Source organism: Malurus melanocephalus, unplaced genomic scaffold (assembly GCF_030028575.1).
Source record: "Malurus melanocephalus ecotype Western Australia unplaced genomic scaffold, MMel_1.1 scaffold_16, whole genome shotgun sequence".
Taxonomy (NCBI): Eukaryota; Metazoa; Chordata; class Aves; order Passeriformes; family Maluridae; genus Malurus; species Malurus melanocephalus.
Window position 1 is genome coordinate 3,974,286 of NW_026623248.1, and position 24,600 is coordinate 3,998,885.

A 24,600-nucleotide genomic window follows, 5' to 3' on the forward strand; every position below is an offset into this window, starting at 1 on the left:
TCACCTAACCTCAGAGCTGTGCAAACTCTGCTTCCTATTTGACTTGAAAATACTGTGAGCACGTAAGTCACTGAAGTTTTAATGCCTTATGTCATAAATCACATACCTAGCCAAGAGTAACATATAAAAGAAATAAAAACATGTTGTGTTTTCAATGCAAAATTTGATGCAAATAAGTAGTTCCTTACTACAAACATTCCAGAACCACTTGCTATGTCGTTGGATGACTAATCGTCTAATAACATGGCAAATGGAAGAAAGGATTCAATTCTGTCCTTGAYCTAAAAGACTTCCAAACCCACTTCTTTCAAGGAAAGTGTAGAATTCTACAAGTGCTATATCACTAAGCAACAAACAGTGCAAGACATCCAAGACCAGAAAAGGAAGAGAATGTGCCTGTGAAAAAGGCATCCAAAGCCCTGCTCTTCAGATTGCACTGGTATTTTTTCCACTGGCTGTACTCTACAGAAACAATATCAGAAAGGATAATGGCCTGATGATCAGTACTTTATCTGGGAGACTATAAAACCAATGTTGAAACTCATCACTACGTCATGGAAAGAACTGAACACCACTCTTCCAGATGAAGTCTTTGCTCTCAAGTTATTACATTAAAAAGCAGGCAACCCCACTACTCTTACACTAAACAAAAACTGTGAGCCCCACTCTGCCAAACAACAGAGGCTGGGATTTAAAATTCAGGACAGAATTCCAGGCTGTGGATTCTGAATAGACAGACCTTCCTTTCCACAGTCCCAAATCAGTCTTAACCTCATTTAGCCAGAGCAGTAACACAGTTGTTCTGGCCCTCTTGAAAAGAGCTAGTTATTTAAAAAATGCTTTGAAATACACTCTGCTTGCTGATGCCTTCTCTTTCCCAAGCACATGGYATCCTTGGGAGATATCTCCTGGTGCTCCTCACTCCAGCTTCCTAAGTTTATGATCCACAAGTTACTGTTCCAATCAGAAATTCCCCAGTCTCCCATTTCTTTGAACAACAGTGTGATGCAAAAAAAATGCACGTCTCCAAGTAGCCAGTTCCTTTGCAAAATCTCCCCAAGTGTCACAAAGTGACATGACTTGGATTTTGGAAATTTTTCAGATTGTCAAATTCCAAGTTGAAAAGCCTGGAATCGACATTTATTCAGGAAATGGCATCGTCTAATATATTATCAACAGGGTCCTGACTTCTACACCTCTTCAGCGCTGATGCTAGCACAGCCAGCAACGAAAGTTAGGAAAAAACTACTGATTTGAAGCTGAAGTCATGGCTCCTTCGTGGAAGCATAGCTGGAGGGGCTCCAGCCCTCTGCTGGAGCTGMTAATAGAGAAAGGTAACACTCAGTCCAGCAGGCAGAAAGAGTCTGTGCTCCAGTGTCACATATTCCTGTATTGCCTATACTTCCATAGGGCTTTGGTATGTGCAGTAGAAACAAATGCAAGCTGAACAAACGCAGACAACAGATAAGAACCCACTTAACCTATTGAGATTCTTACAGAAGCTTCCCATGAAGRAGAAAACTTAAGTCAGAGTTGCAGGAATCTCTCTTCTTTAATACATATCCAAGGAATCTATTTCTGACTCTCCACATCTACATACATCTTCACTTCTTTCTGTATCGTCATGTTCTTATGCATAAATATTCATTTAAGTTTCTCTAGTCATCACCATACTATCACACATCTTCCATGGCTGTGCTTGCTGGACCTGCCCCCAGAACAATTTGGCAGTATTCACCTTCAGAGTCATTTTCAGAGCTAAACGTATCTCTTAACTTAAGTGCTTCTTCCTGATTAYTCTTTCATGGCTCCTTACAGAGCATGTGGCTTTTTGTATCACCCATGCACTATACAGGGAGCCTAAACACAAATGGAAGGCAGCACCCRCTCAAAATTAAAAGACATTGGAAGTGAGTTCCATTTTTGTCACATTTTTTTGATGCATGGCAGCCAGGTAGCAACTGAACAGACTAATAACCCTAAAATGCATTAAAAAAAATTAAATGGCTGCATTAGAACAAATAGAAAAACCTCACATTCCACCAAAGAGTCCTCTCCACACAGATCTGTATAGCTGGGCTTACTGTAGGGGAAAACATGTTCTGCCTGCCATCCCAGCACCATGTTGGGAGTGCATACCCATCATCCTGATTACACTTCTCTTTTAAAGAAAAGCTGGATGCCCTAATAGGAGAACACCATAACATGCTTTAAACAGTCCCCAATTTTGAAGGTTCGTTTTCWCATCTAGTTCAATAAAAGATATATGAAATACCAAAAAGATATATTGCCTAATTTACCTTTATATTTMTCTGTCACAAGAATTACAGATTTAGTGTCTGAATACTTTCTATTCACACTGCATTTCATTTAGGTCTGAGCAGACAGATTTATAGGGAATACATTTTCTGCAAAACAGCAGCTGAGAAGATTTAAATAGCAGTTAGCACCTAAATGCAGAGAGACACTAGACAAGCGTCTAAAAATGCTTAAATAAGATCAGTACTCTGGTCAGATTGAGTTCATTATAACACTTCATACATTCAAACATCTAGAAGGGGTTTATGAAAGCATTTCAGGGCAGATATTCATCTTCGTAAACCTCCCTGTGTCTATATATATATATATATATATAAAATTAAAAATTGTCCAAAACATGAAAGTCCATAACTTGCCATGGTTTTCCTCACATAACTGGCCATAATTTTCCTTAACTTATGAAAAGCAATAATTGAAATTTCAAACTTAGTAGTTTTTCTCTGTTCTGCACTATCATGTTTACTTAATGTCATGCCTCAAAATTAAGCCTAAACCAGCTGAAACCAGGAAACCTGTTGAGGAAGAGAACTCAACTGGAGAAAAAGAAAACAAAACAACAACCTTGTAGCCTTGTAGTACTTTCTTCACAATAATAATAGCAATGAAGTCATCTTCAATTATAGTTGGAAATCATGGAAATATCAAAACCACAACAATTTTCAGTATTAGAGATYCAGTCTTCAATATCCTTAGGCTACTGAGAAAGGAATTTAATACTAAAATGTATAAGAATAATAACTGAGGATGCTTAGCTGATCCTTTTGGGGGCATATTTGATCAGATTCTGCCAACATTTAGTATTCAGTATAGTATTGCTCACACTGATTTCCACTGATTTCTCAAAAAACCCTTCCTTGCCCTCCCCATGTTCAAAACCAGTAACCTGAATGTATTAGTGGTGGTGCCATAAAAAGCCATTCTGAGGTGTGTGGTAAGTGATACCTTTGTAAAATGAAGTGAACATTACATTCTAAATCTGTAAGAAGCACATGCTATATTATTTTTTATTATAATGTACTATTCTCACTCTTACTATTTCTTTTTTACGTGTGCCATAAATAAACCAGATGTAACTGAATATATTGCCCTTGTATCCCATCTTACTTACTACATTAAGCTTGGTTTGGCTTCCACTGGTCATAAGCTCTTCCTCTGATACTTTACTAAAATTTTCCAGATAATGGTCTGATATTGTATGAGACAGATCTTCAAAAGAGTATTCCTTTTCTTGGCACAATTTGATTTCATCTAAGAGCTTTGATAATTCTCCAGTCACAGCTTCACCTTTGAAAACAGACACACCATTAGTCAGTAATTAGAATACCAGGAGTAATTTATGCCTAAAAAGGAAATACACAGTCTTTAAACTTTATTGAATATCTGTCATTTTCCATACCTTATCTTCTAAATACTGATCTTCATGCACCATTCCCTGCTCAAAAATAATGGCATTTCATTCCAGACTGGGAATTTGCTAGAGGCAATCTACATAATTCGGCATTGCCCTATACCTTGCATTTAGTTACAATGAATATATACTTACCCTTTCTGTTTTCTAATCCTAAAAATGATCTACAAATAGCAACTGTCCAAAAATATAAAACCCCACAAACATACAAAATGAATATCCCATAGTCTGCATCGGGTTCATGTTTGCTGCTGTAATTAATGAATATACTACATAAGCTCTGTAAACTGTGAGTGACTAAGAATGCACATCTCCCCCATCAAAGTAGCTGCTTTATGAATAATTCTTGCTCACACTCCCAGGATTAAATGGAATGGTGGAAGAACACACTGGGCAAAACCCACATGTTTAAAACACACCACCCTACAGCAGTCTATCAGAAACCTGTAATTAGTGCATTCTGCGTTGTGTTTTATGTTTTCACCTCAATTTATCAGATTTCTTTAACTAAGCAATCTACCAGAACAGTAAGACAAAAGGCTTTATATGTCTATACTAACTGAGGACCACTATTGGAAATGGCGGTAGTAATAAGTACTAGAATCRTATTGAGTGCTAACCGTTCTGCAAATAGTCCACTGGGAGCAGCAAGGCCTCCACAGACTGAAAAGCTGCTCATTATGATCAACCACATTGGGTTCTGATTATCTACCCTGCGTGTGTCACACAGCTGCCTTTAGTAACAGCAATGAAAATACAAGTGAAAGCCAAGCGTTTCCAGGAGCAAGTGAGAAACCCCTTTTCTCAACTAGGTTTACAACAGTCATATTGGTGGAGGCTGCAGCACTTGTACTTGACAAAATACAGATGCTTCCATGTTACTCCATCTTTGGGAAAAAAAAAAAAAGCTGAAAAGAAAAAACAGAGTGAGCATATTAAGCTCATACATAAAACAGACTTCAGTATACTCACATAATGAAAGAATCCACTGAAAAAAACCCATATCTGCTTGGTCTAGAGCTCTGTTTGTTTCRTTTCTTTCCATAGTTACTGTTTGCTATGCTAAGTAAGCATAAATATGCAAAAATACATTTAAAGTTATAACCATAGCCAGTTATYATGGAAATTTTCAGAGAAAAGTACAGAAGTTGTTAATTGCATTAAAAGCATTTAATTGCTTTTTAATATCTAAGTAACAGAAATTTTGCATTCAAAACTATTGCTACTCTTAGTCAACAATAACTTTGGATGAAACTTGTAAATTAGCAAAAATATAATCGGGCTTATTTATATAGTGCTTTTTAATTAGAAATCAGAAATCATTCCAKATTAATATTAGAACTAAAAATTGGAAGTAAAATATCCAACTATTAAAAACTGTTCTAAAATCATCATACAGCGTGCTATAAAGAAACAGAAACTAATGCTCCCTACAGAACTATCTTCATGTATCCAATCCTATGCTCTCCCACATATGGCCTGCAGTATTTCTTACTGGGCAAGAACGAATTCCGTGTGACAAAACTGGAGTGACCTGGGTGAAAGTGCACTAGATGACTGGCTGATTGCAGCCAGAATACATAAAAGACACATTTTACCTATTTCTTTCAGTGCATGTACTAATTCAGGTCTTCCTCCTCTATACAACTCCCTGTTTTCATGAAAGTCACAGAAAAATAATTGATACTGCTATCCCTCTTCCAAAGTTAGTTTAAATTATTTCAAATTAGACTGTCAAGAGAATGGCAGACAGATGGATGGGAAGCATGTTCAAGTATAATTTCTCTTCTTTAGTATCAAATTACACAATAGACAAGCAAAACTCAGCCAGTGTGCTTTACATTATTTATAACTTGTAAGAGGAAATAAGAAATGTGAGATCATGACCTTATCGTTAGAAGTAAAACATATTTGAAAAATATTTGCTACTTAATTTCAGGACAGACATTTCTATTGCATATGGTAGCTAGATTCACAGTACCACTAATCTCAAAGGAACTATTTATCTTCATACACCATATATCTGTTCAGTATCCCAATGGGAAATATGATTGGAACTACAGCATTTGTTCACTATCATGATGAAGATCATAATCTGACATGCATCAGAAACCTTTATTTTCTCATAAATGAAAACTCTCCCAGCAAACATGTTAAGACAAAAAAAATACTGAACCAAACCAAGCCAACACAAAAAAACACCACTAACAAAATAACATCACAACTCACACAACAAAACCAAGGAGAGGCTTAATTATTTGCCAGCAGTCRATTTGCTCACTCTGGGTGATTACTGAAGGCAGGAATCTGGTTTGGTGCTACAGAAGGATGATTATTGTGAAAGAGCAAGATAACACCACACTCAGGAAATGCCCTGCTTTAGTGATTGTGGTGTGTAAATGGTGAAGCAGAACATAAAATGAAAGCACATTCACAAAACAGTGAGCACCAGAGTGTATGARAGCTGTGTTGGAAGATGAATGGAAGAGCAGTACATTTGTGAACTTTGCAAGAGGCTTCCAAATGTAAAACAAATGGTAGATGCACTCTTTGGGAAAGATGAAGTAAATTCAATTTTTAACTGGAATGCAAACAATGCCTGCAGAGTGTTTCAACATATTCACTGTTTTTGTTTTATTTGATTATAAAATGGATAACTTCAGATAAATTWAAAATACTTAAGATCATATAATGCAGTACATTGTAATCCATTAGTGACTTGTTATTTCTGAGAATACAGCTCCTTGCTTTTCAGTATGACATGATTACACTGTATGTAGTCAAGGTAGGTAATTCATGGTAGAAAAAAAMCCCTACTTGATATCAATAACTTTCTTAATATTTTCTCCACTTTGTATGTTTGTATGAATGTTAATTTTAAAGATAAATTCAGTACAGCTTTTGCATTCACAGAGTACATGTATTTACTTTTAGCCTTTGGAGATGGAGGAACTTCTGGGGACAAAACGCAAGACTGATGTTCTGCACATTCCAGGGGGCGTTCCTCTGAAATACTTGCATTTCCTGTTTCCATATATTCTGCAAGTTAAAGATACACATACACTTGAAAGACTGAATTAAGGGCATTTATTTCAATCCAAAGTATATTTGCTACTTCATTTTTCATTAAAGCCTTTCCAATTTTTCATACTACAACACTGTAATTATTCACMAACATTGCTGCAAGGCAATAATTTGTTGAATGTGTTTTACAACACTATAATGACCAGTGCTCTAATCTGCTGAAACTGCTACAGAAATCTCATTGTAAGGGTAATGAGTTGAGACTGTCCCTGTGTTTTTCCTGTCTCTTTGAAATATTAATGTAACTGTTCCATTACATTAATGAAAAGAGACATTTTAACTTTGTTACAAGTTTTTAGTTAAGATATTCAGAATGTTCACAATACATACAAACATTGATATTGTTAAGAAAATGAAATACTCTGCTTACAGAAAAAAAAATTAAAGCATTCTTGAAAATTTAGTTGAAACCTGCAATCTAAAAAGCAGCACACAAAAAATTCTGTTTTTTCTCCTTAAAACTTACTTTGCCCCAAGTAATCTTTTCACAAGATTTATAAAAGTATAAATCAGTGAAACAAGTATAAATCTTTTCACAAGATTTATAAAAACACAAAACCATGAAATAATTAATGTGCTAAACTTCAATTTCATTACTGTTCTTTTCATATAAATATCTACATTACTTTCATGTTCTTTTCTACACAAGCTACCTCAATGGAAGACCAAGACCTCAATGAATTGCAGGGCAATGATAAATAAGAAAATAACTCATGCAATAGTGGGGCAGGTATTCTGAATTTTCTTGACTTTCTGAAGTCGCTTAAATAATTTCATTCTGATACTGATGCTAACCACAATAACAAAGACACAGCAGCAAATTACAATAACTTCTTTCATCAATATCACTCTGAAGGACTAAGGAGTTTCTGGGAAGTGAAATCTTCCTGATTTAATTTCTACAGTCTACAATGCGCTTGTTTAGCTTGCTGTTACTCATGATTAAATAACAAATCCCAAAACCCAAATATAATTGGTGATAAAACAGATATCTGAGAAATTGAAATTGGAAATGGCATAGAACAGCATGCAGTTTCAAGATGCTTTACAGATTGTTGGGATATTTTTWAAAAAATTGTATGATTTAAAAGTGCCTTATATTAAATACGATGCCTGGCATCGGTCCCTGGCATAATCTATCATAAATTTCTTCACATGAAAATAGGTACTTTGTTTTGTGCTTATGTGTGGGTCTGAAAGCAAAGAAGCAAAGATGAACTGCAAGAGCCCATGGGAAAACTAGCAGCATGACAAAATACTATGGAATGTTTCCTAGCTCTGTCAGCTATGGTACTTGTCAAGCTAATCTGCAAGATTGAGAAGCAATAAAAAGAAAGCCAAACCCAAAGAAAACTAAAAGAAAAAGAGGAATTTGTGTYTGAAAAATGTTTGCTTTGTAATTATGCAACTGTTCAAAAGGAAACCYGAAATGTAATTCTATCAGGTGGATATTACAATTATTAGATCAATACTGATATGACTAGGAGAGAAAATAAGGGGATATTGTGCAGGATTCTAACATTGCTGTYACATAACCATACAAGACCATGGTTTTAAAATAATTCTCTATTTTTATTCTTTATCAGGTCCCACTTCCAGACCAGTGCACTTACCCGCTGGAGGCTAGTTCTGTGGAGGAAATCTCAACTTCAATGTAAGTCTTACATATTCACTTTTAAAAATGCAGWGTTCCTTCCAGAAAACCTTTACAACTGGCTCACACAAGTTGTGATACAAGAGATTTACAACAGGCTGGCAGCAGGCCAACCTAACAAGGGGGCAACCCTTGAAAATTTGGGCTTCTGAGGGACCTCTATGCCCAACTTGGTTTTACACTATTGAAAATTCTAACATATACATACAAACAYAGGGAAACTCAAGTTTCAAGAAGCTTATAGTCTAGGGAAATGYACACTTACCCATTATATTGTCAGAGAAAGAGACACAAAACGGGTAAGCTATATCAAGAGCMAAATCAAAAACACACAAAAGCACCAGATGCTTTCAACAGCAGCTGAATTCTAGTCAGCTGCAGCTGTCTAGGAATCCATCTTCAAACCCTGCCCAAACTTACTGACTGCTGGATGCTTGAGAGACTACTCAGGTTGTATCACTTTTCTCAAAGCARAAAGATAATTCAGAACAAAGCCAAGTTTAGTGAATTATACCACTTCATGACCAGCACAGTTTCCCCATCTGTAGTTTCAAAAAGCTTTAGAGGGAAACCTATCATGTCTACCAGAGGGGAGAGTAAAATCTGTTTAGGACACAACCTGTCATATTCATATTGGGAAGAATGGACTATTTTACTTTGGTAAAAGTAAGTACTACTTCACTTAACCCAAAATGGACCTTACAGCACAGTGAGGATTAATAGTAAGAGTTAAAAAACTTTGTTTAGCAGGATTCTTTTCTCTAGTTCTCATATTTTGTCAAAACCCCACTCAACCTAAATAGGGTCATGTGCACAAAAAGTAATACCATAAAAGTGGTCATACAGCAGTGGAAATAAGAACCATAAGGAATATAACCGAAGAAGGGAACAAGCTCTGGGAAGTTCAAACAGCAGGAAGTCCAGCTTTCTCAGTTTCTGTAATGCCAATTAGGCCAAAGCCAAACAGACAGGAAAGACTAAATACATAAGCAGAGAAACACAGCTACCTCTCCACCATGAAGAGAGCATGGCCCAGCTCAGCTAGAGCTGCTGCTGAACTTCCAAAGACTGTAAAAGCACAACTTACTTTCACTTTACTCCTCTTAGATCCTAATTTCTCAGTGAGCTGATAAGGTTAAGACTTTTCCTTTATTTATAAATATTGGCTTTTAGAGTAGTGGTAATATTCACTTCTGAAAACTTTTTATCCTAATGGAAAATAATAAAAAAAAAAAACCTAAGCAACTTTTCTAAATCATTAGTTTCCTTTAAATGAGCTCCTTTCTCCTGTTTTTGTACCCTAATTCAGCCATGCCATGGGGTGGATTCATATAGAGCTCTTCCTAGAACAATTTTTCCCTAAGGAGACCAAAAGGCTTTTTAAAACTCTAAAAAACAAAAAAACTAAATTTGATCAGAATAAAAATCTGAACACTCACCTTGTCAAACAGAAGACTCTCCAACTAATTAGATCAGAGAAATAAAACGTATATAGAAATCACCCCCTGCCATAGCCAGTGTTCCTGCAGGGGCACATTCACTCCACATCTTCCTGAAGGGCAGCAACCTTCTGGAAACCCTCTGCCCTCCTTAAGACTCTCCCAGAACCTGTCTGAGGATCCTGCAGCTCCACTGAGTCCTGCCCCAGCCTGGAAGCTCTCAAAAGGCTCCTCCCAAAACAGCTCATTTGCTCCCATGGGAAAGAACCCACTTGAGGCTTTGTGACCCACTTCCTCTTCACTGCAGCTGCAGTAGCAGAAAACAGACTGGTAACTGCTGTTGTTAGGGGTGCTAAGGTAACAGACAAGCTAAGATAGAGCCTGGTTTACTTCAGTCTCCTAAATTTCAAAGGACAGTTTCTAAAAGATTCAAGTTTAACTTAATCCCAGAGAAAGCTGAAATCAGKAGAAGTTTTTGTGCATGTGTCAGGGAAGATAACAGAAACAAGCACTGAAGTACTCCTATGACTGTGAGGTAAGAGTGCAGCTAAACTTTTAGTCTCAACAGCAGCAGTTAAATTAATTCATGAACACAGTTAATACTCTACAGCTTTTGCACATGAGCCTAGAGAAAGAGCAGGAAAACAAAACAAACCCACAGAAAAAAAAAAACCCAAAACAAACCAAAAAAAACAACMCAAAAAACAATGACAATGAAGGGGGATTGAGATCTCAATTATTTTCATCCCACACAGCCGTAATTAAATCCTTGACTGAAAACCTATTCCAATTTTTCAGTGAGGCTGACCTCCTGCACTCAAGGGAAGGGAAAACCTACTTGTCCACAGAAAGAGCAGGAGAGAAAGCAAGAATACGCCAAAAAGCAAAGAAGAAACAAACAAACAAAAAAAAAACCCAAGAAAAAACAGACAAAAAACAAACAAAACTAAACAAAAACAACAACACAAAAGCCAACAAAACAACAACCCAAAATAAATTTTTTTTAAAAAACAAAACTCAAAACCCCTCAAAAACAGTGCTAAGGACACCAAAGCAGAGAGAAATAGAAAGCAGTTCTGTTTCTGCACCTGCTTATGCATTTTCCATTTATGAATAATTTGGTAACAGGTACAATGTTAGGCTCCTAATCAGCTTCAGCAGAAGAGAAGAAATAGTTTTCCACTGCATCTCCCTCCATACTGTCTATGCAGCAGTGTTTACTGCGCCTTCCTGGCGCTTGTGCCATTTTTCATCTGTTTATCTACTATCATCTACTATCTCCTTTGTTTCATAATAACAAGAATTCTGCTTCCAGAAATAGTAAAAGAGTAAGWTTCTAATAGAGAGCATAGTGGGCTGTAGAGAAAGAGTTGAAAGAYGGTACAGCTTGCACCTGCGTCACATTCCATGTGCTAAAACTAAAACACAGCTGGCTGGTTTAATTTTAGGCCTACTAGCCTTGGCAACATCCCTTTTATCTTCAATGCCTAATTATAAAAGCCCTAAATGCCRACACTGTTAACTGCTTCAGCACTGACTGCTGTTGTTCCACTGTGCCCATGAAATGTCTCCCGCAGCCTGGCCTTGCTTGGCACAGTATCCTAATTTTCCACTCTGCCAGTACAGAGTGCGTATACAGCTATTGCTTCCTTGCTACAATAATAACTACTTTTAGGTGAGTTCAGTGCTACTCAGACCTGATGAAGACACAGAAAATGGTGTGACATGTACAAAGGACATAGAATTAAAACTTGAATTGTCATGTCTATTAATTGTAACTATAATTAATAGGCAGTAAAAAACTATTCAAGATGTTGAATAACTTACTCAGCCTTTTTCATGTTGCTCTTTAAAGTGATCTTTTACTTTATTTTCCTTCTATGAGATAATGTGCCAACGTCTAACTTTCTGAACACAAAATAAATATATTTGCAGAAACTTCCCTTGCTATTTCCTCAGAATAATGAGAAAACATGTAAAGACAAAACCACTAGGATCACTTCTAAAACCTCACAGGCAAAAGGCCTTGTTTCTTTAAACCTACAGTCTGTAAAAAGTAGTTTTCCAAATATTCTTTAAAGAGGAAGAATTATTTCTATCCACAATTCTTAAATTCTGGGAGAGTATTTATTCACAGGTGGCTACCAGCCCTGTTGGTTTTAGTATCAGCTCAATGGATTTAGCATTATTGCCTCTGTGAACTGCTTCTAAACATATCAATTATTTTTATCTCCTTATAATAAGTTTCTTATAAATATCCTCAGAGCCAACTCATTTTCTTTCTAAACATTCCTTACAACTCTGTTATCCCTCTGTATATAAGGGTGTGATACCAGTAGTACCATTCACATTATCTCCTTGTCCATTTCTGCCAGCCCATTCAAATGCACCTTTCAGTCTTTGTTTCATATTTTGAAAGCTAATGTTTTGTGGCAGGGACAAGTATTATGCTATGTTAATACTATRAAGTGGCACTCATAACAGTGCAAGGGAAAACCAGTAAAAATTAATGAGAATGCTCAGTGATAAAATCTTGCTCTAYCCTGGCAACAAGGTGAAAGAACAAATTTAATGCCACTATGGCTGCATAAGGCACAAAAATAGCAAAAAATGGACAAAATCTGCCCATAATTGTCTGACACCATTAATCTGAGTTTTTTTCCCGTAAGTCTACATGAAGGAAACATGTAAGCTCCTCAGGACACCCATCTGAGGTCAGCAGCCTTAACAGGAATATATTTAGAAGCCACTAAATCTTTCTTAGTAATTGCCCTTTCTTTGCATGAAATTCATTACACACTGAAGTCAAGCTCAATTACAGTGTATTTAGGATTCCCAAAATGCCGGTGCTTCACTATTTTTCAGCTACAATAGGATAAATACCCAACATTTTAGTGAAGAGTATACTCAACTGTCTTTTAGAGGAGGGTAAGTCAACCATMTCATCAGTAGTGCTAGTACTGAATCCTGCCACTCCTGATTTTATTTTTCAACTTCAGCTCATAGTTYAAACTTCGATGGGTAAAGCTTCAGTGAACATCTTGCTGATGAAAAAGAATCTAAGTAGTTTCCGCAAGGGAGTTCTGAAGGAGCTCCTCAGGTTGTCTTAAGAGTCAGAATGGTATCTTTGTAACCATTTTCCAACCTTGCACATTGCATCTGATTATAACGCTGAGAGCAAAAATAAACAGCTGCTCCTTACAAGAGGAGCTACTAATAGGAGCTCAAACTACTAAGCAGTCATTTTTATACTTYAAGACATGTATTTGAAAAAGATTTCATGCCAAAGGAGCAAAAAGCCTTGAAATTAATATATTTCTTTTTCTGTGTGTGGTAAWGATTGAGGGTAGGTACTGATCCATCAACATGGGAAACTCTTGAGAAGAGTTTGGATGCTTTTTTATTCACAGAGCAAGGGTACTTTGAAAAAAATGTTCATACATGGGGTTTAGACTGCAAGTTTACCACACTAAGGAGTAAATGGAACAATAAAGAGATACTAAAATTAAAATTAGTTTAGTTAGTGATAGGACTTCATGATGAATCTTAGATTAATACCTGAAAGATGGTTGATTTGGATGTCTAAGAGAGTGAGAGSTCTGACTGACCCTCTTGCTGCCACTGAAGGAGTTCCCATATGACATGAACACTCTTTTCCTCTACTTAGTAATGTGTTCATGCTGCGGCTCAGTGAAGGCATAAAGGTTGAAGTTTGAGTTAGAGTAAAATTAGGAATTCTCTTCTGCTGACAGGGGAAAGCCCTATGTCCCCCACACATACCTTCCTCACCACTATTCAATGCACATTTCTGTCAGTTCCCTGGGACAGAGGTAACTCTGGGACCTGAGATACACAGGAGGCAAGCTAATTAAAACAGAACTTGTATTTGTAAATTTTGAATATTATTTCTTATTATTTTGAACATCTAATATATTCTACTGGTTCATAAACTGAACCAAGTCACTTTGATGTCTCATGTAAATGGGGAATATGTAAGTGAACTGTGTAGGCGGAAGTAGGGGAGGAGGAAGCAGGGAAGTGAGGGAAAACGCAAAGGAAAATAGGAAGAAGGGAGAAAGGGAGACCTCAAGGCAAGCTGTTAACTGGTATAGCTATAACATGAATCTGCTCCTTACAGAAATACCTCTCCCACAGCCTGCAAAATATTCATTGTACGAGTTTTGTATCTTCAGTTCGTCATCTTACTGGAAAACTTTACTTATGCTTGTCAACATGATTACAAGTTATTCAGAAAAGAAACAACACAGTGTGGCCACATGACATCATTTTCTCTAGGAAATGTTGTTATAAAACAGAGTTATGTGGGAACCTGAAGCATGAGCTGGTTCCTCTATAGAACCAATACTGAACTGATTAAAATGGTTTATTTAAAGGTGTGAATAATCAATACAGATGGAGATGCAGCACTGATACCTGCAGGGACCTCCTCTGTCAAATACATTTAATGAAAGGCTAATCTGAAAATACAGGGAACAAATTCCATAGAAGAGAAGTAATTATGTTTAACACTGAGTTATGTTCTAGTTCATGCTTCATCACTTTACTGTCATCTTCTAAAGACTGAAGTAAACAATGGACTTCCATCGATCTTACACCATGAGAGTAAGGTGGGGAAGGAGAACAAACATATGTATGAAATTTTTTATTATTTCTCCTATAATAACAAGAAATGCTGTCTGGCTGTTTTCTTTGTTTTGTTTTTTTTTTTTTAATGTAAGGAAAATAAGAAAAATATAATGAAATGGTTTGAAAAGTTGTTATCATCTTCCAGTCATTTAGTTGCTCTTTATGAGCAAATCAAGCATTTTAATTGTAGGTTATCATTACAATTTAATGGAACTGCTATTGAAATATTATGGTACTTTATGGTGTAATRAAGAATTTATAAAGACTGTGACACACCATGCTAATGTCAATGGCCCACATAAAAGAGTTTACTCTGAAATTCAGATATTGGACAACTTATTTTTGTTCAACTAGCAAACAAGGCTTTTGTCTTTTTAAATMAAAGGACCTCTCCTTTCTATAACATTTTAAGAGTAGAAAATACTATATACCCTAATATTTCTCTGTTGTCTCTGACAAATGTATACTTGAATGTGGCTTACCTTGAAGTAGAGCTGCAATTTGGAGCGACTGCTGAGATGGATGCTCTTTAAGTATGTCCAAAACTGTTCTACCCAAACTGTCCTTTATGTTGGTATCAATTCCTGAAAAAGAAATGGATCTGTGGTGGAATATTTAATCCTAAATTCTTCGGWTTATAAATACAGTGTATCAAACTCAAATATCTGATAAATTGAAAGCCACTGGTTTTACAACAATACTACAGCTGAAATACCGGATATATTTCTGTTTAAAGCTTGAGTAGCCTAAAATTCACATACTGACATGGATGATTTTTATTTTTCCATATATTACAGAGATAAAAAGTAACCAAATTTGGGATAGTTTTAACAGATTATTTCTAAGGAACAGCCATCCTGAAAAGGATATTTTAAAAAATCAAGAAATTCTCTGAATGTTTTTCCTTCATTTCTCTCCAAACTGCTTTAATTCRTTGGGGACTTTCTAGCACCAGTATGTGTTTTGGTAGCAAGACTGAAAAAGGGTTTATGTTAATAAAGTTGTCACTTCATGGCAACATTTTCAAAATTCATGCCCTGAAATACCCATTTCTAGTGAACAGGCACTATGAATAGCCACAGCATTTCCTCACAGACGGTCCATATTGCTAATAAAGTAATGGTTTGGCTCAAACTGTGAATTAAGTTTGAAGCTTGATCTTAATCAGAACCTGTTGTATGTGCTACTGCATGACTCTCTACCTTTGTCTTGTAGGGGCTTCCTTGGAAATGTTTGCCTTATGGTAGAAAGCTCAAGTTGTTTTTCAGTTTAGAGATACTTTCATGAAAAGTAAAGGTATGAAATCTAACAAACTAAGTGAAATWCTTCTCAGGACACTGAAAAGAGAAAATCAGAAGAAGCAGGATTTATAAGGACATTTTGAAATCATTCAACAGAAAAGGCTGCAATTACAGTAATTTCCTAACCCTACAGTTTCATAATTTGTTTGGTGAGAAACAAAAATTTTCTCACTGAAAACAAACCCAGTATTTAGCAGTGGCAGCTGATTTTCAGAGGCCAGACACACCAAGTCATATTTTTCCTTTGTAATAGCTACTTATAACATCTTCTGAGTCTTTTTGAAGCAGAACTAGAGAAAAGGGGATTGTTAGGTACAAAAGATAGAAGGTGGGGAATGTTGCAGAAGTGCAGAGCACTTGAGGTTGAAGGAGTTCACAGTTAAGTCTCCGCTCCACTGTTTTGACAATTGGATCCTGGTAGAGGCTGTAACACATTAATCTGAAAAACGTGGGGTTTTCCTGTGGTCTAAAGGATTTTCTGATGTTCTCCAGTCCTTCCTTTTTTAGGAAATAAAAAGGCACTGCCTCTTTGAGGGCAGGTGAAGATCCTTTTCAGCCTCCTTTTTTAGCCAAACAGAAAAGCTACTTGGAAGGTTTTTTTAATGAAAACAGTCTCAGATCAGGGATATTGTAGTTGAGATTCAGATGAAGASCTGTGATTAGGATATACCTTCTTTTGCAATATGTACATAATACCACAAGAACTTAAAAGAAAGACCAATGAGATCGCTCAGTATAATGGAAGATCATACATCTGCAAGAAACTATTTCTAAGTATTTTCATTCACATTGGTCTTCCCATTTATCTGAGGAGATGGCTGTCAAGATCAGTAATTTACCTACAACAGTTCTGAAAATTATGTAGTAGATGGGTTTGTTTGGACTTTATAACCCTATTCTTCTTTTCTTTCAGGACAAGTGCAATTCTCAGAGACACAGTACCTTCCCCTTTCTTCATAGGCATTCAGTTTATCCAGGAAATGAAGGAACAAAAAGAATGGTGTGTTTGCTAGGAATAGCTAAGAGAAGGAAATAAATATGAACATGAAATCTTCTGGTCTCTACATCAAAGATTATTCTTGGCTGCCTTTCAGAGTGAATAACAAAATTTTATGCAGACATTTTGCTCTTATAATACATTTATTCTCAGAGTACTGGCATGCACTGAGTCATATATGGAATTTCTAAGTATTAGTGCAAACATCACCTTTGTTCTCTGTGTATAGCAATTTTTTATGCTAAAAGAACACTGTTGTAATGAGAGGTACATGTAATTAGATTTATAAAGGCTGATAAAGACAAAAGTCATTCGTATAAACAAAACTTAAGGAGGCATATACCAGATGAGGAAAATTAAGGATATTTGTTCATAGTTTCTGGTGAATCAGATTTACCTGTTTCAAGCAAAATGCGTACTACCTCCACCTTTCCAAAAAGGGCAGCTTCATGTAGGGCACTTCCTTTTTCTGTCTAGAAAAGAAATATTGTGACATTTAAAATACCAATTAATCTTTTTGTAAAGAATAGTCTTGGAAAATAAGTAATTCTTTTTTCCCCTCTACTTTACCTACATATATAAAAAACACTGAATGGGCAAGAATAAATATAACCATTATTTATTATTATTTAAGACAAAACCAAAAATACTGTCAGTTCTACTATAAAATTAATAATGTATTGGAAAATATAGTAGGAATGTAATACAGCTCCCTGTTAACAAGCCTGTGTTTGTGTAAAATTTCTAGACTTCTATTATAGGCCATGAGAATCTAGTCAACACCATCAATGGGACACAGCTCTTCAGAGGAGTCAAGACAGTTTACATTTGGATGTCTACAATTAGATGTTTTAATGTGAAACTGGATCACACCCTAGAAGGTCAATTCAGTTATACGGTGAGAGATGCCCTAGGATACCCTGGTCTCCAGCTGATGGTCCAGTTGATGTTCGCATTTGATCTGCCTCACATCTGCCCCATACAGATGTCTTGGATACCCTAAGGCACCCCCAACAGCTGTAGATGCCTGTGCTTATGTCATTTAAATTCTACCTTAGATGTCGGTGAACTTGATTTTGTAAATTTCTTYGACACAAAATTGTTTCTGAGCAGGTTCTTGCTGAAATAAAAATTTACAGTACTGAAAAACACACTATATCTATTAACAAGCTATTTTTCTTAGTATTATACTGTTGCTGCTGAAAAATCTGAGCAGAATAACTTTCCATCCAATAGCATTAGCACTAGCACTAGCTAGATCTCACAGAATATCTGGCTTACCTCCTTTTTTGTGATAGTAAATTAGATTTTGAGATTTATTTGTGGCAAATGTTAAAGGTTTTGCTGCTTGAATTTGTTTTTTCTGTACTTTATCCAGTCGTACTGGCTATGGTAGAAAGACCTTAAAGATACACACACACATACACACACAAAATCCAATTCTGAAATAAAATAGTAGTTCATTATGAATTAGTTGTGTCAGAATGCATCAGAGTTACAGCAATGCAATGATAGGATATATTGAGAAATAATCAGAGATCCTGAGAAAGGATGTGAGCACACTGCGTACAGATGTCCTACCAATGAAGCCTGAAAAGTCTTCCCTCTGCCCATAATAGGGGAGAGAGTTAGTACATGGAGATATAAAGTAAAATGTGCCCAATAACATCTACATCCTGCACACCATTTATACTAACAGGGTAACAGAGAGGAGAAGGAAGTCACTAAGAGAATAAACATATCAAACACATATCTCAAAACAATTTCTAATCTTGTCATTTTCAGAAGCAATCCAGTTCAACATTCAGATGTTTATTTGGAACAAGGAGACTAAATATTCCCATTTACTTAGAGATGGTTTCCGAATCCTTTACTCAGGATCCAGAAGAAATATCTTCAATATTTCCAGTGAGTGCAATTGACTTCAACATGGGATGACTGTGCAATGACAGTGCAACCACAAAGGTACACGCAGAGATTAATGTGCAGCTCAGAAATTTCTGGGAATGAAAAGACTTCTCAGAAAAGTCACTGATAGTTATAGCTCTGATTACTGAAAGAGGCTTGACATCAGCAATCTTGAAAAAAGCCTATTATCCTCTTTGTGTCATATGGCATTTCCTTTGGATTGATGACTTACTGACATGAACAAACCTCAAAATTATTGGGTGGACCTGGTAATATTAAAACAGAATCCTCCCTCATTGAGGAGTGTTGACAGCAAGTCAGAGGAGGTGACCTTCTGTTCATTACTGGTGGATTCACACTTGCTCTGTTCAGTTCTGGGCTCCCTAGCACAAGATGGAGATGGAACTACTAGACAGAGACATCAAAATTATTTAGAGCCAGGCTTGGTCATGTTCAGCAACAGAAGAGATAATGGGGCAAAATTGAAACACAGTAGGTTCTGTTTGAACATAAGACATTTTTTTTCACTCTTTTTTTTTTTTTTTTTTTTTTTTTTTTGGCAGGCAACTGAGCCCTGGTACAGGTGTCCAGGAAAGTTGTAGGGTCTCAGTCCTTGAAGATATTCGAAAGTTGTTTGGACATGGTCCTGGGCTACTTATTCTATGGGATTCTACTTGAAAAGGAGGARTTGGACCAGATGACCTCCACAGTTCCCTTCCAGGCTCAAACAGGCTCTGATTCTGTCAGGGATAAGAATTAGTGATGTGTACATCAACAATGAAATCCACAGAGGTTCAATTGTTAGAGGAAGTAAGAGCACTAAGTTTTATTTCTATGAGATTTAACTGMAGAGATGGAAACCAGTAATACCTTACCTAAAATTACAGAGATCATTCTGTACTACTAAGGAACCTTGTTAAATAGAAAAAATTGACTACTTTAGTGACATTGCTGTACCATAATCTGAGACTGAGAAAGATCAGTGTTCTGGTATATTCAATCAACAGCTTCAAGGACAAGGAAAAGGATCTATCCTCAGATTGCTCAGTTAAGGGTGGAAAAGGTCCTGATACAATAATTGGCACAGGCAGCAGTCCTTTCTGTTGATCAAAATTCTCCACTGGAGGAACAGTAGGCAATATTTTCCTTGATGAAAGCACACATCTTGAAAGAAATTGAATGAAAACTAACATGAGAAGAGAAACTTCCTGTAGATGTGTAAGGCAAACAAGTCTATTTGGGGGCAACTTCACAGCCGGAAGACGGTTCTGCTATGCATAAAGGGAGTACAGGAACTTAAGCTACTTTTACATATGTAATTCATAGAAAAATTGGAGGGGAATCCAAAAGTACATGCCATTCTTTTTCCTGATACACTTGTTTCTTATTCTATTCTACCATGATATTTCCTGTCATATCAGAACATGATCCTAAAATGCTTTGCAGACATTCCAGATTGTCCTGCATTCTAGGACAATCTATGCTTTACAACTCTGACCTATCAGATAATACAAATGAATGTAATACCCCAGAAATGAGAGACATATTATGAACAGTTTGTTCAAAGGAGGAATTTACAAGGCATACCACATAAACAGTGTAAGGATCTGTACACTATAAAGGTGATTTTCTGAACAAGAGGGGAAATATTACCATGAAACTGAACTAAAATCAATCCGAGAATATGGAGATGAAAGCACACTTGTAAGATGCAGATGTGTAATCCTGCATAAGATGTCATGGAGATGAACGCTGACACAAATCTTAAAAGCCCTAGGCAGGATTTCACGGTAATAGCGAATAACTAAAAAGTGAATCAGATCCCTCGACCCAAAAACTATCCAGAAGGCRGAAATGTCCTTGCTGCCAGACAGTTCAGTTACCAAACTCTGTTTTAACTTRGAGGAAATGTTGAACCTCGGGATGAAGAGGGCCAAGAGAAATTCAAACTGGCTGAATAGATATATCTCTCTAGGTAAATGTACATGTGGCTTACTACTTGAAGGCAGATGTTCACAATTTTTTTTTCTTGTGTAATAGAGGATTTACATAAATGGTGAGGATTGGAAAATATGTCGCAAATAATCTCTATATGTTATGTAAGATTTGCTGGAACTTTTGTGGTAGATGTTTTTCACTTATAACAGCATACCTGTGCACTAATATATTATTCTTGTCTATACTACAGGAAGTGAGCTTAAAATTTATAGACAATATTCTCAGATTTACTTCCTGAAGCCTTGGATCATATTTCCCTGGCAAAGTGAACACTACCATTATATTTGGAAAGCCTTTCCCAGTGACACTTAATACAAAAACTGCTGGCAATTTTTCATGAACAGAGTGAGCTAAAGTCTGCTTGAGTTTGCATCAATGGATAATATATTGATTTCCTGGCAAAAAWTTTCTGTATATGAAATACAGTGAACTAGAGCACAAATTGTGCTAAGCATGTAATAAAACAGCCCCTGTCCCTGCTTACTGCTAAAWGCAGATACAATGTCACATCTGGACACATAAACCAAGCGGGGACAGAAGGACATTGTCAATAGGCACACCAGAACACCCAAGTCAACCTGGAGTACAATTTGCAAGCTCACAGAGAGGCATCAAGGGTTTTAATAATTACAGATTTTCTTTTAATCATGTCAATACGCAAAAGCTTGTAATTAGGTCACTTGTCTAGCCCTTATTCATAGGCGGTTTACTATAGTTCTGATATGGATTTCAGACAGAGCCTGAAAGACAGAATGGTAGCTTTACAAATTGATTGTATATATATATTGATATATWTATATATCCTACATATATAGTGAGAGTGAAAAGGGCACAGCTTTTTGCAGGAGAACTACAGAGATATGCAGTGGAAATTGCCATCATTATTAGAACAGACAGGAAAGGCAAATAGGGATAGATGAAAGTTGGATAAGCAGAAGGGGCCAAGATTTTAAGGTATTTACAATTATTAAACTACTGTTTACATGAAACACGCTGAACTGTACAGTATCATATTTTACTGAGGGCCCAAAATCTCTCATTCACCCAGAACCTGTGTATTTTTCATATGTTTCAATCTAAATGAAAACTTCAAAGCATAAAGAGAAGAAGCAGATTTGTATTGCCCACTCCTAAATAATTTCTGATTGAAGGATATTGGATAGACCTGGGAAATGAATAAAATGTGTGATTAATTAAATTAAAAATAAATGTTCTCTTTTATTAGTCCAAATATTTGCTGTGATTAAAGGTGCTCAGGGAGTACAGAAGAGAAAGATAAGATGGCTAAAGTAAACTTCCCATTTAAACAAATGCATCTTTACAATCACAGAGTAATAGGAGACAGGCTACATCTATAATCATCTCTAAACATTCTGAGAGGTTTTTAGTGGTGATAAACTGAATTTATTAAACATGTTAAAATGTGTACAGTTTTATTTACTGCACATAAGATTTTACTATGCATATTTTTCTTTCCGTATCAGCAATGGAGATCAATGTAATAAATAACAAAATAGTTAAGTTCAGTTTTAAGCAACAGGCTGATATTGTATGTTCTTCTCAGTTTATTAAGCTGCCAGTAAACATCAACAAAATTATTCAGAGGCAATAGAAGTAATAAGTTAACAGTAGGTACAGAGCCAAATTACCAATATGCTAAGATGCTGAATGAAAAGAAACATATTGGTAGAGAATATGTGTACCGGTGAGAAAATAAATAAATGATATTTCCTTATGGTAAGCAGGACAAAAACAGAAGGAACAAGATAATCTAGTGAAAAAAAAAAAAAATTCCCCCTGCCTATGAATACCAACCAAAAACTACTAAGAATACAAATCACTTAAAAGCAATTAGAATAAAAATAAAATAAAAAACAAATAAGCCCGATAATTTTAGTGTAGATGCCAAAGAGTTCATCATTACTAAAAGAATCTCTCATTTCTTAAAGGAAGATTGCAAAAAAATTTGCAGCTACTGTATTTTTAAAGGCCAGTGGAAAACTTTTAGTATAACTATAGATAAAAATGGCTTAGGAGAATTCACAGTGGTGCTAAAATTATCTAGATTACATAAGAGGAAGAGCACATTTCATAAAAGCATTGTGTAATATTTTGCCCTCATGTAACCATCAGTTTGTAAGTTGCCATGACAAAGACTATTTTTCTTCAATTATTCTACTTCTTAAATATCAATTCAGACATCAATTTCTTTCTGAATTTTTCATCATTCATTTGCTAGAAATAAAAGAGAAATTTTACGWTCAGAAATATGCATTTGGAAGTTCTCTGTTGCTGTAGCATTATACTTCCCTCAATTATTGAAGATATAGTAATAGTACAGGACACATAAAAAATGAGCTGCTTATATTAACCTTTGCAAGTGTCTCTCTTTCTAGTAAAGAAAATCAAAATCAAATTAAATTGAAAGTCTGAAGGAAGGCAAATTCAAAAGTAGGTAAATCACAAGAAGTGTTTCACTTTAAACTAGTTTGAAACAAGTACCAACACTAACTCAAAGCATGCAAGAGATAATAAAAGTAGTAAAACAATTTTACCACATTTTCACTTAGAAGGCACTTGAGAATATTAATCCTAAAACATGCTCATATTTTCTGATTTGCTTTGTTTTGGTTATTTTGTCTTTTCTTCCCACTTCACTTTTTCTCAAAAGTTGAAAAACATGACCTTGATGGAAGAATCCAGAAAAAAAAGTGCATGGAATCCAGGGTCAATCCTTCTATATGAAAGGCAATTTTGTATACAAAGGTGATTGATTAAATGCACTTAATGTTGCATATATTTATGGATATAAATATCATCAACATTTGGACAAAACTCACAAGATTTGTTCAGATTGACACCATCTTTTGAGTTAGAAGGAACCCAGAAGGGTCAAGTCCAAATCTTAAGTGAATGRCCCATACAAGAATTGAAACCACATCCTTGGTGTTTCTAGCACCAGGCTCTAACCAGCTGTGATGTCTGAATGTGACTCTAAAGTAGATGTAATTATGTTTGGTTTGCTGATTTATCTGAAAATAGATATAAACCTGAAATAACCTTAATTCGAAGTATATGTTATATAGCAAGAGAGACAGCAAGAAAGTTACTTTAAATCTGAAGATAAAATCCACTCCAACACAAATACAGTGCCATCAATCAAATCAAGAGAAATCATAATTTTGAGACAACAATTCACAYATAACAGAATCCAGTCCTCTGCAGTTAAAAGGCTTGGACACCTTCCAGTGCAAAGAATTGAACATAAAATTTACTGTGCTGTACCTTGTGTCTCTTCCCATCTATGTTTATTTTATTTAAAGTTACRCCTTTTAAGTCATTACAACTTACTGTGAATAAAACTAGATGCACCCACCAGCTGACAGTTACAAGTCAGTAGCTGTGAGAGTGTATTGCTACAGAATTTCTTAGATTTATACAGCAAGTGTTAGAAATACAGGATTCAAAATTGTTATTATTTAGTAACTTGAGTTTAGAATGGACTAATTATAGAAAAATGAGCTCTCAGTCAAACACTGTTTCAAATTGCTACAACCATGAAGGGTCATAGCTTTAGAAAATCAGCTTAGTATCTTTACGGTCACTGCTGGAGAAAATAGATTTTTATACACCTACATGAACAGTTGATATGATTTGTTTATCTACATGTCTCAAGACAACATTAAAATATGCACTCAGCTTTGAAGATATGTATCTTTCTTGAGTTATCCCTTTTAACACATCATTTGARTTGTAATAAAGCTGTATTACGTATCATCTTGCAGCATTTCTTACAAAGTAAATGCAAGTGTATTTTAAAGAAAAAATGTAAGAAGTAATTTAAA

At 35.8% G+C, this 24,600-nt stretch overlaps 1 protein-coding gene across 2 annotated transcripts in view; it reads right to left on the reverse strand.

Moving 5' to 3' along the window:
- Nucleotides 1-24,600, reverse strand: part of ANKS1B (ankyrin repeat and sterile alpha motif domain containing 1B) — a 404,590-nt gene that overhangs the window by 325,079 nt on the left and 54,911 nt on the right. For both annotated transcript variants that reach the window (XM_057385963.1, XM_057385955.1), the window contains exons 5-8: nucleotides 17,247-17,322; nucleotides 15,034-15,135; nucleotides 6,656-6,766; nucleotides 3,428-3,603 (exon numbers count right to left, since the gene is read on the reverse strand). In XM_057385963.1, the coding sequence (XP_057241946.1) occupies nucleotides 3,428-3,603; nucleotides 6,656-6,766; nucleotides 15,034-15,135; nucleotides 17,247-17,322 (465 nt within the window). The remainder of the gene's footprint in view (nucleotides 1-3,427; nucleotides 3,604-6,655; nucleotides 6,767-15,033; nucleotides 15,136-17,246; nucleotides 17,323-24,600) is intronic.